Here is an 18,467-nt window from a genome sequence, read left to right as displayed (position 1 = left end):
AGGTTTACAGTAAAAACACAAACACTAAAAGCTGAAATTTGAATGAAATCATATCCAGTAAAGTCAAATGCAGTGCAGAATGAAAACACCATACAAGCTAGGCAATGATAAGGGGTTCATTCAGAGTCTAAAACAATATGAATGTTTGCAAGTAAGTGTTCTGTTATATTCCAATCAAACTCAACATGCAGTTTTCTTGGCGGTGTTAGAGAAGATATTTGCCATTGCCTTTTCCCTAGAGGCTATGTCACTTTGTCATCCACCTTACAACCCTAATATTTCTAGTCTCCCTTCCAGGCAATACCTTGGCCAGTTTCATCTGACTTTTTAAAATTGGCTAGGCATTGCCAACGTCTAGCTGCACTTGGCTGACCTAATCTAGCCGCAAAAGCTAAGAAGATTGGGACTAGTTAATACCTGAATTTGATAATAATTTGATAAAGAATACCAAGATTGTAGGCTGGATTGAGAAGTAAGAAAAAAAAATCCAGGTTTTCCAATTTTTTGCAAAAAGTCTCTATCCACTACCCAAACTCCAAAAAAACCACAACTTCTACCCAAGAAAACTATGTGAATGTAACAATGGAAGTCATGAAGAGTTGAATTCCACTTGAGGGGGATGATACCTTTTAATATATGCCAATATATCTTTAGAATTCTTTTGTTTAAAAATTTACATATGCACGTACTGTATGTAAATGGTGTAGTAGTTGAAAATTCAGCAATCTGACAGGTAGAGTCTGTAATTCTTTTTTTTTTAATTTGCTCCCAAATAAAATGGCAACAGCTGCCCAGCTCCCTATTCAGAAAATCCACTAGTGAAAATGGCCAGCCAGGGATCCAGCTGTGCAATGGTCTTATCAGATATCAGGGAGTGCTTTATGGGTAGAAATAGTGTAAGGTTACTTTTTGCCCAGTATGAAGTTACCTGTCTGTTTGTATTAATATACTATCTCAAATATTAAGCAACTCTGAACCTTTTTCTTTTTCAATCAAGCTTGAATGCTTTATGGAGATTTAGTCTTCCTAGTCTTTTTTGTTTGTATTTATTTATTTATTATTTATTAAGTTTGCTTAATATCTTGCAAGGTGATACAGTAACACACCAAGGCCTTAAAATGTGCAGCCTCTCCATCGTGCATGTGGAAATGTTGAATTATCTACATTACAATTTTTGACCATATCTTATGATTTATGATTTATCACTTTGTTGATTGGATATACACTGAGAGCTTATGCACCGGAGACAAATTCCTTGTATGTCCAATCATACTTGTCCAAAAAAGAATGTTCTATTCTATTCATATTGTATTTATTGAAAAGTTACTTTAAGCACATTTCTGGTGTTCAATTCAGGCTGTCATTGTTTCAGGCAAGAAATCCCAGATGGGACTGAACTTGATTCAGTTTTACGAGAAGCTTCAGCGACGTGTTCAGATTCAAACTTGCAAAGCCCCTCGTTCTGCAATTCTATTGTGTGGCGGACTGAAAATCAGGGGCAGCGGCAGGTAGCTGTTCATTTTGTGACACACAAAGAACTACTTCAAGACCCAGAGGACACTTTAGTTTTCCTAGAAGGTTAGTTAATTAATTGTATACATTTCATTGTTCATTATAATAAACTGTTATCCTAAAAACATTTGCTTATGATCTGTTAACCCCTCATATACTTCTAATAAGTCAACAAAGTTGAAGAGAATAGTTCTATACATGTTGTGGCCCACCAGCAGCTTGTGCGGATCGTGGCTGATCCCGATGACAAGGAGGCTGGTGTGGTGTCGTGCCAGCAGCCGGCGCTCGCATTGGACAGTGAGGAGGCTGAAGAGGATATGGTGCCAGAGGCAGAGACTCAGCCAGGGCCTTCAGAACCTCCAGAGGCTCCTTCAAGTGGATAGAGCGAAGTGGAGGAGCCTCTTCTCAATGCTCGAGCACGCAGGGCTGCCAAAAGGCAGGAGTGGCTACTCAGAAGGAGGAGGTTTCCTCGAGAGTAAGGCTTGAGGATAATTGGCCACTCCCTTAGCCTATTTAAGTCACACGCCGTTAGTAAGTTTCTTACTGGAAACAACTTGTAATTATCATCAGAGCATTTTTGGAAAAGTCTTATCGTATCTTGTTTTTTGGGCTGATTGCCAACCTTTGCCGGACTTTGGTTTATTCTTGCTACTTAATAAATTTGATAAGGACCGTTGGTGTGTGTCAATATCCTCGGGAATCAGGAACTGGGGCAGAACAATACATTAGCAGTACATACACACATTTTTAGTTCTTACTACATAAGCACACGAGGTCTCACCTTTTTTTTTTCCTGTGTTGCTTTGGGAAAGAAAGAGAAATAGAAAAGTGAGAATATGGGTATGAATAAAAGAAATACTATAGAAGTGACTTCCCACTTCACAGCAAGTATAAGTAATTTTAGTAAATTTATCACCTCTTAAAATGCAAGAAATGATGTCATCTTCCCATATCACATCTGTTTATCTATAAAGAAATCCATAAAGCATGGTCATTTCAATCCATGGTGTCAACAAAAGTCCATTAAAGATTTCCAGAGATGATTGCATATCCGTTTTATTTTTTTATGAAAGAATCTAGCTTTATATTCCTTTTGCTTCTAACAAACTTTATTTCTTTTTATTTTTCTTTCTTATGAGATTTTTCAAAACTTTAACGAGCCTCTTTAGCAAAGCCAATATAGGAAAAGTATTCAGGTAACTCCTTTGGTTTATTGTTGGTATATTCCTTTTAATTATTAAGACATCAGGCTTTTTTGCTTTTAGGATGTCCAGTGTAACATCTTTCTATAGACATTCTTGTAGCCTATCACTTGTAGACCCAGTTTCAACTCAGTCTCAATCTTGTCAGGTAGAATGTATTCCTCTTTCCTTGCATCTTACAGACACTTTCTCCATAGAAGCAGATGTTCTGTTGACTATTAAAATTAACTTTTGAGACCTTTTTTTTTTAAAAAAAATATTCTTTAAAATTAGAATATTTTGCATTCTGTAATTGTGTCTTGTGTAATTCTGCCTCTCTCCTGCTGAGAATCACCTTGTAGGGGAAATGGGCAGCATAAACATTTAATAAATAAATAAATAAATTTAGTAACATTGTAAATTGAGTTAATATGTTCCTTTTTTTTCTTTTTTCTTTTTGGTAATTTTTAGTTCCGTCCAGTTTCCTTTGACCTCCAATTTTTAAAATCTTATCTTAGTATTTTTTCAGATATAGATATTTTTGACCTGAATGATTAGGATAGAAAAATTAATCATAAGAACAAGAAGAATTAAAACAAGGAAAATAAGGATATGAAGAAGGACTTGCAATAATAACAAACACAATCAGAAATTTTAACAATATTTTTATTGTTTTATATATGGGATGTGATTTCACTGAGCTATGGCTGCAAGTTGAGAAACTTGGTTTACGTAGGAAAATACCCGGCTGAAGATAGATAGATAGATAGATAGATAGATAGATAGATAGATAGATAGATAGATAGATTGATTACTGTATAATATATATATTGTATAACTTACATCTATTATACAGTATGTATGTGTATGTATACACAGACATTATAAACTGTATAATATATATAATATATATAATATATAGTATAATATCAATTATGTTTATTTTATTTGTGTGTGTGTGTATATTATATACATTTGTGTATATATATATATATATATATATATATATATATATATATATATATATATATATATATATGTATATAATTGGAAGCTGCAATCAATCAGTCTTCCAGCTGATTAAAATGTGAGATGCAATGCCTTTCTTACTGCAAGCATACTTTTAACTTAAGCATCCTCTGGATGTCAGTATTCACACAAAGATAAAACTGTATTCATACTTAAAAGCAAAGGCCTTGTAATATATTTAATTTTATAGGAGCATATAAAACTTTACTTCTGGAAGGGATTTAGGCACAATCTACAAGATCATACCATTTCTGAGATATAGATGTGTTGGCTTGGTTTGACTTTTTATTGTTTTTAATTCTATTTGGCATTGCTTTCTCTGTAGTCTGCTCAGAGTCTCCAGGATATAAACTGGAGGAAATAAACAAATACAAATAAAGATAATGATAATTAAAAGGAATGGCAACTATCCAAGTAGATTAGTTATACACAGCCATTTAAGTGTGCCAATAGAAAGAAATTTCCTGCCTAAAATGTGTCATTCAACTTTTATGACAGCTTTTTAAATATCATATTTAACATTACAGAAGTGACTAACATTTGTGAAAAAATCACGTATGTTGTAATATAAACAAATTTGACATTATATATTGGAAGCTAAACGGGGGAATATGCCATTTGGATTCTGCTGGGATTTCTAATGCATCCAGCTGAACACTCTCAAGCAATATTAATTAACTTCCCGACTTCTCAGCAAGATGGTATAATGTAGCATAACAGTGGTCCATATTTCATAAACTTCTGTGCGCAATCATTTGGAATTTGGAGATTTAGAGTCAATTGGATGTAGCACAGGTGTTTTTTTTTTTTTTCAGTTCAATATATGGAAATCTGAATTAATCCATAGCGGAGGATAATAGGTGATGGTTGTGGTTAGGAAGACTGTGTGTGGTATGCTGGGAATTTTTTTATTTAAAAAATTGAAAAAAATAATCTGAGTTGAATTCTAAACGGTTCACCATTATTTTAACATTTGACAATCAGTGTAGCTATGAAATGTTTGTATACCTTATCTTCTACTAATCATGTGACATCTACATTTGTTTCCACAAACTACAGATACATTAATGCCCAAGGATTAATGTGGTAGTTCAGTGAATATAATACTATTTAAATAATCAAGATTTTCTTTAATTTTTTTTATAGGAGGGACTCTGAATGAAATCTTGACCTTCACTTGCAAATTTAAAGGAATTATACCAGTGACCGCCAAAGAAGACTCTCTTGTGCTATTGGATCTTTCAGTTCCATATTTTTGGGAAGGAAACATGCAGTATTATGGGTAAATGCAAACATAAAACAATATATGCTTAAAGCATAATATTGCATAAAGCAATATATGTATACATATACATATACAGCTTTGTTCATTTAATCAAATTTTGATGGTTAAATCTCTGATCTGCAAGTATGAAATGTTTGAGAAGCTATATTATAAATAAATTGAGCAAATAATTAACTATAACAAATAGCTCAGGCGACATAGTTCAGTTCAATTTATCCTATAGTTGAACAAAATGATCATAGAAAATTATCCATGTGGTCAATAATAGACAGTGACTTATTGACACATTAAAAAATGAGCAAATTGAAAAAAATATAGCTGAAACTTTATGGATTATGGTGTTTCATCTATTATAGTCTTATCATCCATTTTATGTTAGCTATAGAAAAGATTATATAATAATTTTGAAAACTATATTGTTAAAAATTGTAAAAGACAATGATTTTCCCATTGGGGCTGTACTCCTTCCAAGTGACTTAGTGTAACCAAACATAGTAGTTAAACCAATTTTACCTCCAATAGATTCATAGACTTTCAAAAGGAATTCACTGTCCCAGTGTCATTCACTGAGTGTACACTAGACAGTATCCCTAAATTAATCCAGTCTTTACGGATGGATGGATGGATGGATGGATGGATGGATGGATGGATGGACGGACAGACAATTTTGCCTCCTAAATATGAATATCATACATGGCTTGGCTTTGCTAAATCAAGATATGTTGATTACAGCATTCTAGCAATCTATTATTTTATGAAAACATGAGGAAGATTAGTCTGAAATATTTTTTTTCATACTTCAAGTCACTGTTGACTCCTGACATCCGCCTAAACTAGTCCCTGCAGTTTTACTGGAAAGGTTTTTTTTAGAAATCTGGCCTGCTCGCACAAGCACACCCCACAAGGGCTTGAAGTCTTTATTGAGGCTTCACCAGCACCGAATAGTAATTCCCAGGACAGGAATCAGAGCAAGACCCAATGAGTCCAATTTCTCAAAGTCAGGAAAAAAACAGAGAAAGTCCAGTAAAGACAAGTCCATGGTCCAAAAACACAAATCCCACAAGCCAAAATCCAATTCCAAGGTCCACAAGGTAAAGTCCCGAAACAGAGTCAAGGATGACGTTCCAAGGCTAAGTACACTGGGGCTGAACAAACACACAATCCAAAATAGAAGAGTTGTTCTCAGCGTCACTCTGCTCCATGTGCAGGGCTAAATAGCCACCAGCCAATGCAACTCATTAGGAGGGGCGAGACTGCTTCCTCCCAAGTAGCCTCACCAACCTCCATTACACCTCTCCTCTCACTCCTGCGGCATCCTAAGATTCAGCGAAGGAGACAGTTCCTCTTTATCCCCATTCATTGGCTGTAGCTGTGCCCTTTCTCTACTCTCTGTTTCTGGCTGGTGTTCCGAGCATCTTGGCTGCAGCTGTGTTTCTTCCTTTCCGTTGTCAGCCAGCTGCTTGTCTGATCACTCCTCCGGCCCTTCTGAAGTTCCCGGTCTCTTCTCCTCTTCTTGCCCATCCCTCCTGGTTCAGAATCCCCCACATCTTCCAGATGCTGCACCACGTCCTGCTGCCAAGTTCTTGAAACAGGCTCTTCTTCATCGTCTGAACCTGGGGCTTCCATGACACTAGGGCAGAACAAGAGTGACTGGCCCAAGGTCACCGAGCTGGCTTTGGGTCTAATTAAAAGCATTCAGAAAAATACACTACAAAAATACAAAATAAAATCAGCAAGACAAACATTAAAACAATAAGAGAAAGTAAAAAGTAACAATTAAAAGTTTAAAAATCACAGCAGAATTGATACATGAAAGAATAAAAGTATTTTTGTCAAGTGCCAAAGAGATAATAAGGATGGTGCCAGATATAACTAAGAGCCAATTTGGTGTAATGGTTAAAGCATTAAAACTAGAAACCGGGATCAGCAAATAGATTTTTAGGGATACCCCAATGTCCAATTCTCTGCATGTTCCTTTAGGTTGTATGGCCAAATAATTTATTTTTGTGGGCAATGATTTATAAAAGCCATTACTTTCCGGTGCTTTATTAAAAGAAAAACCTGTATTTAAACCTGTATCAATAAGCATGATGTTGAGACCAGCTGAATCTATATGATTTATGATGATTTTTAATTGATATTTTGTTCCAAATGCTAGGTGCAAGCACTGTTCCAAACCTAAGGCTATGGAAAGTCTGGGTTGTCTTGCTTCAAAGCAAAATCCATCTTGGGAACACACTTCTATAGCACAAGGTTATGTGATATTCTTTTGCTATTCAATAATATTGGACTTTCATTCAGCAGTTTATGTGTAACTTAAAGTAGTCAAATTATTTCAGTGGGGAAGGAAATGCCTAAAACTGTCTTGCTTATCAGGTGAATTTTATGATAGATGCCACAAGATGGTTAAATTGTACAGAATATACCGTATTTTTGGGACTATAAAATGCACCGGAGTATAAAACACACACCAAGATTTCAAAGAGGAAAACAAGGAAAAAAGGTTTTTGCCCTTCCCGGCCTCCAGGAGCACTCTGGCCCATTTTTCGCAAAAACTGGGCAGACAGAAGGTTTGGGAGGCCTGCAGAATGCTCCTGGGGGCTGGGGAGGGCAAAAACGTGATGCGTGAGGGGTATGGGAGGTGAAAAATTTTTGGCCTCCCAAACCCCCCACGTGTCGCATTTTTGCCCTCCCCAGCCCCCAGGAGCATTCTGCAGGCCTCCCAAACCCTCTGCGCGCCCCATTTTTGTGAAAAACGGGCCTGTTTTTGGCAAAAATGGGATGCGCAGGGCGGGGATTTGGGAGGCCAAAAATTGCTGTATTCGGTGTATAAGATGGACCAACATTTCCACCCTCTTTTTTTGGAGGGGGAGTGTGTCTTATACTCTGAAAAGTACGGTATTCATCCACAGGTGAAGAAAGGGAGACAATATATTTAGCTAAATTTTAAAAAGATGCTATAAATAAAGCACTTTGTATATAGGACAGGAAATGCAGCATACACGTTTCTATATTTTTGTGTTTATTCTGGTATTATTTAAATAAGGCATATAGACCAAAAAGAAATAGAAAATAGATTTAGTAATCAAAGCAGAGTTAGTAATTTGCAAATAATTATATCATTCCATCAAAATTGGTGAATAGCTTTGTGAAAGCTTACCGGCTAAATCTTTATACAACAGTCTTTTGGCATTACATTCCAATGAGCACTATACTTGCTAGACTTTAAATGTTTATCAACATATATCACAACTTCTACTCTGGAAAGTTTTTTCTTGATTATATTGCTGATGAAAACATTTTAAATCCCAAAGAATGGAAACATGGATGCAAAAATGACTGCACAAAATACTCACGTTTCTAGATACCTTTAAAAAATGTAAGCTTTAACTAATAAAAGAAACCTTGCCTAATTATGTATTTGCTTTTGTCACTTGCAGGCATTTTGTTCTACCAAGGAATGTATTAATGATTTGCATTTGTTAGCTTTTCTGCTATCATTTATAATTTTTGCATGGACAATAAAAATTAGATTAGAAATATCATCAAAGATGAGTAAGAAAGGGTTTAAATGCAATTATTTATTGGCCGAGTAATGTCAGAAGTTTATTTTTCCATAGAAGTAGATTTTTTTTTCTCTCCTTTTGTTCCACAATTAACAATCAGACTGCCATGGCTGACCCACAACTGACATGCAGCACTGAACACGCTATTATTCCACTGCTAATTGCAACAAATTAGAAAATGCTGGCGCGTGTGTGACTTTTTTTTTTCCAAAATCAAGGGTACAATAACTTTGAGGAACAGGAGGAAGAGCCACAATTAAGACAGTGGTTAGATAAGAGAAATGTGAGTCCAAAGCAGGAATGCCTTTTGAGAAAGCATCTCAGACTTGATTTTCCCTAGTTCTTTTAAACATAAGGACAAGAAGGGGAGAGGACATACAGATTTTCAAAATTCTGTTACTGCAACATTATAATGGTAGTAGTATTAGCATTCATAACTTTTGGTTTGGACTTCCTCAAAGGGATTGATAGGAGGAGGAAGTAGATATTCCGAGATATTCTACACCTATTCCCATCATAAAGTCACCCCAAAATGGTCAGAAATCATTCCTTTAAGAAGTGGATTTAGGCACACAATTCAAAAAGGGAAAGCAAATCACTTTCATTCCCATTGTTAATTTTGAGCCCAAAAGAAAACATTACACAAAAAAAGGCTTTGCGCTTTTAGTGACATGATCATGTTCCCAGATGCAGTCCTCTGAAAAGTTGAGAGACTGAATCAGAGCCCCAGCTTTTCAAATGTTGCTTATTTTCATATATGAAGCTTAAAGTTGGCTCAGCTAAAAGTGTAATGAGAAGTATTCTGTAAACAGCAATTTATTGGACAGCATTGCGGTAACAGAAATTTCCTTGAAATATATACTCAGTCTACTCTTTAGACCAGTAAGAAAAGTGGTGAGAAACATAAACAAATGATAGATGTTCCAAAATTAATATAGTAAAACAACCTTCCATATACTGGGCTCCCCATGTGTTTGATTTCAATTCCTGTAGTCCACCATTGAGTTAAAATTCAATACATCTGGAGAACATAAAGATAAGAAAAGCTATCCTAAAGCAAGCATTATTTTTAAAAATAGCCTATCTATTGATGATCACTTAGAAGGATACTTTTCTCTGACTTCCCCCACTCCAAAATGTTTGAAATTCAACTGCAATCTATTTCACTGAATCCTGCATTAAGAATTGGTTGTACAAAATAAATAAATAACCTTGTTGGTTGGTTTGTTTAGTGGGGTGTATCCTGCAGGGAATTTCTTCAGGAAGCTGTTCTCTTTTTGAAGAATCTATAGGTAAATTTAACTGGGTGAACTTCCAACTCCCAGAATTCCTGAGCTAGTATTGCTGATTGGGGAATTCTGGGAGTTGAAATCCACCCAGTTAAAGCTGCCAGGATTGAGAAACACTGATCTATAGTATTTTCCCACTATCCTGATTAGAAATAATTCTGGGTAATTAAAATAATTCTGCCACAATGGCAACAAGGTTTAATAGGGGCTGTTGGTCTGAGCTCTGAGCTTGGCAATTTGGTTGCAAACGTTTCGTCACCATTCGAGGAGACATTGTCGGTGCGCTTTGACGATGTGTCCTTGAATTATGACGAAATGTTTGCAACCAAATTGCCAAGCTCAGAGCTCAGACCAACAGCCCAACTACCAACCTGAGCTATTTATGTTCAAATACATTCAAGGTTTAATATACCCAAATGAAGCTACTGAAGTGTTTCTTTAACCTTACATTAAATGTATACCTTGTAAACTGTCTTCTAATAACTTTTGCTTTTGCTTGTCTTCTAATAACTAAATGCTTTTGAGCACCTTTCACTGAGATATTGATCATGCTTGGTCAAGGGGTTATAAATGAATGAGTCAGCTCTGTTTCAGTGGCATGTGGAAATACTCAGCTCAAGTGTGCTACAGTACATTGTATTCTAGACACATAGTACATGTGTGTGCATGTGTGTCCACAAGAGCATTACAGCTGAGATCTCCTTCAGCTTTTCTATAAGAGATTTCAACCAATAACCCTTGACTTCATGAGACTTTTGAAATAAATTAATTTATATTTAATTATTAAATGCTATTGTTGCCTTGAGTCATTTTTAAATAAAGTTTTTGGTCTGCTTCTGCTTAGAGTTAGGAATTGTACCTCTCGAGTACGTCTTCGTGATGAAGTTTACATTGGATGATGGAACAGGAACATTGGATGTATATCTCCTGGACAGTGTAAGAGAATAGATTATTGGTCTCTTGAATTAATTAGATTAAGTCTAAACTTATATTTGATCAAAGCTATTTTTGTAACAAAGTGAAGATGGCAAGGACTATGTAGTAATTAAAAACATATGCTCAATTCCATGTACAGTTGATTGAAAAATAAGCATATCCAAGTGCCTTTGTAAATATAGAAAGAAAGATACTTACACTGGGCTTGGTTTCAACCTGTTTACTTATTTTCCAATCCTCCTGGAACATCCTTCTGGTTTTTTTCTATTTTAAACGTACTTAATTCACTGGGACACTTTTGTAAATAAACAATTTATTTAATAAACACAAGGTAATATAATCAGTGGGCATACAAACATACAAACAGCATGTATACACAAACAAGGTAATATAATCATAAAAGTTGTCACCTTTAAAGCCTTTCATGGCTTGGGACCAGGTTATCTGAGGGACCATCTCTTGACGGTCACTTCTATCCAACCTATCAGAGCGGAGAGGCAGGTAATGTTGCAGGTCCCATCCCCAAGGAGATGCACCTGGTGGGACCCAGAAGAAGGACTTTCTCCATGGTGGCTCCCTCTCTCTGGAATATCATTCCCCCAGAGATTAGAATGGCTGCCACTCTAATACTCTTCCAGAAGGCGCTGAAGACCTGGTCCTGCCAGCGGGCCTGGGGAACCCAGAGCGGGATGGAGCCCATTAAATGGCTCGTGTGATCTGTCGCCATGGGTGTGTATGTGTGTGTGATTTTGTTATACTGTACTATATTAATTTATTTGGTTCTTTTTGTTAGTTTTTATTGTTTTAGATGTGATTTTATATTCTGTAAGCTGCCTTGAGTCGCCATGGGCAAATAGGCGGCAATATAAATGCAATAAATAAATAAATAAGATACCAATAGGAGAAGGTAGTAGAAAGATGAGAAGGATAATAGCAATACAGCCGTACTATATTATTGTATGCCCATATAGCCATGGGTAAATAGCCTTAGACATAAGACAATACTGTGGTAATTAGATGTTTAGTGATGGCATGAGGGAAAAAACTATCTTTGTGTGTCTAGTTGTTTTGGGATGCAATGCTTTCTAGCAGTGTCCTGATGGGAGAAGTTGAAACAGTTTGTATCCAGGATGTGAGGTGCCAGTGGATATTTTCTCAGTCCTCTTCCTGATCTGTGCAGTAAACAGGTCCTCAATGGAAGACAGGCTGGTTGCAATTGTTTTTTCTACAGACCTAAATATCCGTTAAGTCTGTACCTGTCCTGTTTGATTGTTTACCAAACAGGACAAAACAAAATAAAAAGCTTTTATTAAAACATAAAATTAATTTGTATTTTATGACTTTCAGCTCCTATTCCAAAATGAAATATTTGGAAGAAAAACAAACTGTTTAATAATGTCAACATTATTTTTATTCTTTCTTCCAGAAAAAATTCTTCCAAATTCCAGCTTCTAAAGTCTTAATCAATACTATATATCAAGAGAATATGGAGAGCATTATGAGTAGACTTTGCCCTGCAGGCAGAACCCTAGGTAAGGAATTTATTTTGATGAAACTATGCAGATATTCTTTCATTATGCACTTTTTATTATCTGTTATATTTGTCTGTTACATCTGTCTTTATACTGCAATTTGTCCTAACCCTAAGGACGGGAAAATAAATTAATTTACATATTTTCTAACTGCATAATAAATCCCTTTGGTTAAGTTCTGTAAAGACAGCCATTTATATTTGATTCTTCCAATGTTAAACATTTCATTAAGGATAATTCACCTGTAGGCTCATACCTAATCACTAGGTGATTGCAGTTAGTTGCCATGAGAATATACTTGAGATCTTTCTGATTAACAACATCCTAAAAGGGCTCTGGTTACCAATGTAGGCTTTTTGTCAGAATGCAATTTGAATGAGCTTCTAGATATCTACTAGAACTGCAAAAGAGGAATGAAAGTTGTAGGTTGAGGGACAAAAGAAGGAAGGTGTTGAACTATCTCCCATTGTATCTGTCTATCCTTTTTAATATGGCAGAGTTGACACACTCAATTAAGCAGTGCTATTTATCGGGATCTTGGAAGCGTGCTTTCTCTGTTGCAATGCCCTCTGGAAGGAGGTTCCTCCTAAGATCCAAATAGCCCCCAGTCTGCTGGGGCCTGAAGATCTAGTTCCTTGCCTAGGCTGTTGGCAAGGATGACTAAACCTTCCTTTTAAGTTAGGTTGTTTTCTTTTGTTTCTACCTGGTTTATTAATCTGCTATGTCTACCTTTTTTAGTTTCTGCTCATGCTTAAATCATTTGTAAATTAATGTCAGGCAGCATATAAATTTAATCATCATCATCATCATCACAAAATATAAAGACCTCCAGATAGAAGGATGACTAGCAAAAGAAATCAAAGATAGTACCAATAGTAATAGGAGTCTTGGTGCAATCCCAAAACATATGGAACACCACTTGGCATTAACAAAATCACCATCAATCAATTGCAAAAGGCAGCTTTACTTGGAACAGCTTCCATCCTAAGACATTACCTTCAATATTATTAAACAACAACACCTGTCTATACCAGATTATTGGGAAGGGCTCAATAGCTGGACAAAAGAGCCAAATCCATTTTGAATTTCCGGTTGATTATGTGACCATTAATCATAATATCTTGACTATTACTAGTTGCAGGAGAAGAAATAGTAAAAAAACAGTGGAGTTCTAATGGGACATTTGCAATAAAGTGAACTGAGAAAAAGGTGGTTTATGAAATAAGAAAGCAGGGGAAAATTAGAATAAAACAATCTAGTACCAGATACCTTGGAATCATATTCTTAGATATTATTTCTGAACAAGGAAAATAACAGCACTATGGCTAGAATTCTCTACCCTATAATTCTCTAGAGTAACAGAAGCACAAAGGGATCCATACAAAGAACAGATTTTTGCCTATCTCTGACAAGAAGATCAAGGAGTCAGTGAAATCTCTTTTCTATAGTAGGGAGGTACTGCTCCTAACTTCTGAACAATGAGAACATAAACTCTTAATACGAAAGCAGTCCTGCAGATATTCCAGCAAAAATCTCTAGCCAAGATGTTGAATTGCATCTAAAAAGTAATTGGAAACTAAAACATATATATAAATGCAGGCATTACGTGTCAAACAATTGGAATGAATAAAATAAGAGAGAAAATGTTAGTTGAAAAGGGTCATTCTTGGTATTCTGCCAATGCTTTGACTTGAATAAGAGAAGCTATTCCAGCATGTCACAAAACTGCTGCTATCAAGTATAACAAAGGAAAGCCTATTAACATATTTTGGAATCATGTTTAAATACTAACATGAAAGCCAGCATAGAGAGCTGCCAAATTCCTGTTTCTATAGGTAGAAAGATGCAATATAAATGTGATTACTTCCAAGCTAATTTTCAAAAATCTAAGTACGATGTCAACCATGTTGCCAATTTTTTTCACAAACCAAGGTCAGAAACCAGTTGTATGAACCTAAACAATTAGATTAATCCATTATAGTCTAGAAATAAATGACAATTCACTCAGTGACCTTCGTTGGAGAATTGCAGATCAGAAATACGTCAGTGATTTGCCTTGATATGTATTGAAGCATTGAAGTTTACTGAAAAGTTCTGTCTGAAATATTTTGCTATTTAGTAAATTTTCTTTGACAGGAAATCAAGACTTATTTTTTTCTCTTTTTTTCATTGCAGCAAAATATTTGCAAAAGCTATGCATTTATGTTGGTTATTTTGTTTTGAGTGTATTCAGTTCGGGGGGGGGGGGTGTTACATTCTTCCATTCAACTGGATCCGATCCTTGGGGACTACTTGTACAAGTCCCTGTAGTTTTTTTGGCAATGTTTTTCAGAAGTGGAAAAACCTTCCTAGGGCCAAGAGACAGTGATTGGCCTATGGTCACCCAGTTGGCTTTGTACCTAAGGCTATAGTACCTACAGTAGAGCTCACAGTCTTCAGGTTTCTAGCCTGATGATAACTTTAACTGTTACACCAAGCTGACTCTCAAACCTACTTAATCCTATGCATCATCATCATGCAAAAAAACTATTCATTTGGATGCTAAGAATGCAACAGGTGCATGATTGGAAGAGCAGAAGGTTCAGCTTAAGGACAGGTCATCATGAAGAAAATCTATGTGGTTGCGAAGAGCCTAACAAAAACGTGTGGGGCAGATCAAGCAATTGATCAAGAAAGAATTCCCTTCAAAGATACACATTATTTTCGAGACAGTAATTGCATTGTCCCTCTGTTCTTGGAAAAGATAATAGAGTCCTTCTTTTCCACCCTCATCACTTCTCCAAATATATTATTAGGGCAAATTTAGGGATTTTTTTTCTTTGAAGTCCATGTTCACAGTTATTTGAGATCTATCCTTTAAATTTGTCATTTCATAACTTAAAATGTATGTATATGAGATCATTTACTATCCCAGTTCACTATATACCTTATTTTTTGGACTATAAGACGCATTTTCCTCCACCCTCCAAAAGTGGGTGGAAATGTCTGTGTGTCTTATAGAGCGAATATAGCAGCAGCGGAAGGGGGAGGGGATTGGTGCAGTGCCGATCAACTGTTCTAGGCAGCAGGGGCCGCCATTGCCTATTGCCGCCGCCTGTTCACCACGGATCATTTTAAATGAGTGGTGAACGGGCAGCGGCAATCCCCACCGCCTAGTACAGCTGATCGGCAGTATTCCAGGAGGCAAATCCAACTGCCAATTGGCAGCGAAGGCTCCAGCATTCCCCGACGGCAGCAGCTCAGCTCAGTTGACCGGTGGTAGGCACAAGTAGCAAAGCCCTGATGAGCCACGTGCTGGAGCTGTGATAATGTGCTGAAGCTGACCAGGCTGTTTGATATTTGCTGCAAGGACGCTAGCCAGATGAATCCCGGATGGATACTGGGAGGCAGAGGCAGATTTTTTTTCCTTGTTTTCGTCCTTTAAAGCTGGTGTGCGTCTTATAGTCCGGAGCGTCTTATAGTCCGAAAAATACGGTATATCAAATCATTGAGCTATAGTCTGGAAAGGATCGGTAGAGATGACAGTGAAATGTAGATGGCAGACCGATAGGCTTACCGTATTTTTCAGTATATAAGACACACCTTATTTTGGGGGGAGGTAAATAAGAAAAAAAAATTCTGCTTGAGAGGTTCTCCATTTGAGAGGCTGCATTTGCAGCCTCCAAAAGCTCCGTTTGCAAAGGAGCTTCTCTTTGCAAAGGGAGACTCTCAAACGGACCTTTTAGAGGCTGTTTGAGAGGCTCTCTGTTTGGGAGGTTGCATTTGCAGCCTCTAAAAGGGTGGGGGCCGGTGGGTGGGCGGGACTACATTTGGTGTATAAGACACACCCAAATTTTCACCCTCTTTTGGAGGGGAGGGAGTTCATTTTATACTCCGAAAAATATGGTAATTCCATAAAACTAATTAGTGAAAAGAGCTGCTATACTTGAAAACTAGATGAAGACATGGCAGATTAAGCCTAATTGGATAGAAGAGGCCTTTGCGACAGCAAAACATATGCTTTGATTTCCAGTAAAGTTGATGAATATTGAAGAGTGAATATATAGAAAAGTATAACTTTCCAAGAGAAGATCTATGTTGCACTGGAGAAAAGGAGTATTCTCAATAGTGGAGTCCTATTCTTTTTTATATGACACTTCCATTATGTTCGGTGTAAGAACTACATTGTATTGTGGGATGTTAACCATGTCAGACAAAATCACACATAAATGATTTGCTGTCCCTTCAAACAAAGTCACAGATGGTGTAAGTTGTCTTTTCTAATCTTTATAAATGCTTTTCTTCCCATAAGCCTCACAAAAAGATTTATCAACCTAAATGCAATCTGCATTTGCCAGCAGGATTAGTCTTGTTTGTTGCAAAAGTAGTTTATGTTCCCCACTATATATTTTGTGTTTTGTGAATTAAAGTTGTGTGATGTTTTTGAGGAAGAGGATAGAACATTAAGGGCAAAAGCTATCTTCTGCATAATTTTGTGTTGTATCGACAAGTTACCTTGTAAGAGCAAGGACTACAATTGAATTCATGACATTAAGAAATAGAGTTTTCTCTTTAGAACTACAAATATCTGATAGAATCACAACTGCCTTTTGAGATATATGAATTTTATGCTGGGTTTTTTTTTTTTTTTTTGCTAATTATTTTTTACATTTATTTCACAAAGTAACGCTCCAGTGAAGCAGTTTGACCATTAAATTAATGTTTCCAGCCCTGTAAAATCTATTTTGAAATAGGTCATACTGATAAAGTACAGTATATATTTAAAAAACCCCTCACATTTCATTTATAGATGACTTCCCGTGGCTTGAATGTTTCATCAAATCTTACTATGTCCGAGATGGAACAGAAAACCGACTTTGCTATCAAATTTTTGATACTACAGTTGCTGAAGATATCTGAGATCTAACTGCTGAGAAGATTCAAAGGTTATAATTTTTAAACCTTCCTTTGAGCAAATAAGCGGCATAGCTGTTTTTAATAATGTACTTTTCTATCATGTGCGTAAATAAAGAACTTACCTGAGAGTATAATATTTTGTCAGAGTTTGCAGCGGTCCAACCAGCACACAAGTAAATAATTCAGCAGGATTCATTTATAGAAGAAATTTGTTTCTATACAATAATATAAAGCATGATGCATACCCTATTTCCCCCAAAATAAGATATCCCCAGCATGGCAATAAGGCCAAGCACTTATTTCAGGGTTCAAAAAAAATATAAGACAGGGTCTTATTTTCGGGAAAACACGGTACATACCTATGCAGCAGAAGCCAGAACCAGAAAACCAGAACTCAGAATCCAGAAGCACAGAAGCCTTATATATGTACAGACCAGTTAAGCTAAGACACGCCCAGGCTCCCATGCTCACAACAGATCCTGTTTCTTAGTCACCAAACAGCTCCCATTGGCTGACTTCTTGTTATGGCTATCCCAACTCATAATTTCTTATACACTGACATATTTAAATGGAACGTTCTATTTTTCTCTACAGAAAACCCATCCCTGTTCATTGAAATTTCTTTGCATTTTTTTCAGGATAATTTAATGAACACTGCATCCAAATTCTTAATCTCTATAACCACGCCAAATCCTGAACGTTTCACAATCCTTTAAATTATTTTTTTTTCTTGCATGAGGTATAAGCACAACTGATCTACAGGTAGTTCTCAAGGATGCTAATTGGGACTGGAAGCTCCATTATTAAGCAACATGGTCACAAGTTGAAACACTGTGTGACCACACCACAAAATGGCAGTCTCAGTTGCCATTGTTAAGTGAGGACATCACAAGTCATTAGTGATAGCGATAGCACTTAGACTTATATATCGCTTCATAGAGCTTTACAGCTCTCTTTTAAGTGGTTTACAGAGTCAGCATATTGCCCCCAACAGTCTGGGTCCCCATTTTACCAATCTCGGAAGGATGGAAGGCTGAGTCAACCTTGAGCCAGTCAGATTCGAATTGCTTGCAGTGGGGCAGAATTAGCCTGCAATACTGCATTCTAACCACTACACCACCATGGCTGATTAAGTGAAAACCTCACATGACTGACTAGCAACTTTCTGCCATTGACTTTGCTTCTCAGACGCCTGGGAAGGTCACAAATCACCATCATGTGACCGTAGGGACACTACAATA

General features: G+C 36.5%; 1 protein-coding gene across 5 annotated transcripts in view; it reads left to right on the top strand.

Annotated features, from left to right (window-relative positions):
- The window catches only part of POT1 (protection of telomeres 1), a 52,279-nt gene extending 34,919 nt beyond the window's left edge, over window positions 1-17,360 (top strand). For all 5 annotated transcript variants that reach the window (XM_060687139.2, XM_034421382.2, XM_087874204.1 and 2 more), the window contains 6 exons: window positions 1,373-1,578; window positions 4,869-5,004; window positions 7,166-7,260; window positions 10,707-10,798; window positions 12,225-12,330; window positions 17,120-17,360. In XM_060687139.2, coding sequence (XP_060543122.2) covers window positions 1,373-1,578; window positions 4,869-5,004; window positions 7,166-7,260; window positions 10,707-10,798; window positions 12,225-12,330; window positions 17,120-17,229 — 745 coding nt within the window. In that variant the 3' untranslated portion in view covers window positions 17,230-17,360. The remainder of the gene's footprint in view (window positions 1-1,372; window positions 1,579-4,868; window positions 5,005-7,165; window positions 7,261-10,706; window positions 10,799-12,224; window positions 12,331-17,119) is intronic.
- The last annotated feature ends 1,107 nt before the right edge of the window (window positions 17,361-18,467 follow it).

This window comes from Pantherophis guttatus, chromosome 7, assembly GCF_059756535.1.
Source record: "Pantherophis guttatus breed Tessera chromosome 7, ASM5975653v1, whole genome shotgun sequence".
In the NCBI taxonomy this organism is placed as follows: domain Eukaryota; kingdom Metazoa; phylum Chordata; class Lepidosauria; order Squamata; family Colubridae; genus Pantherophis; species Pantherophis guttatus.
Note: the sequence above shows the minus strand (reverse complement) of the source record. Positions and strands in the feature narration are given on the sequence as shown.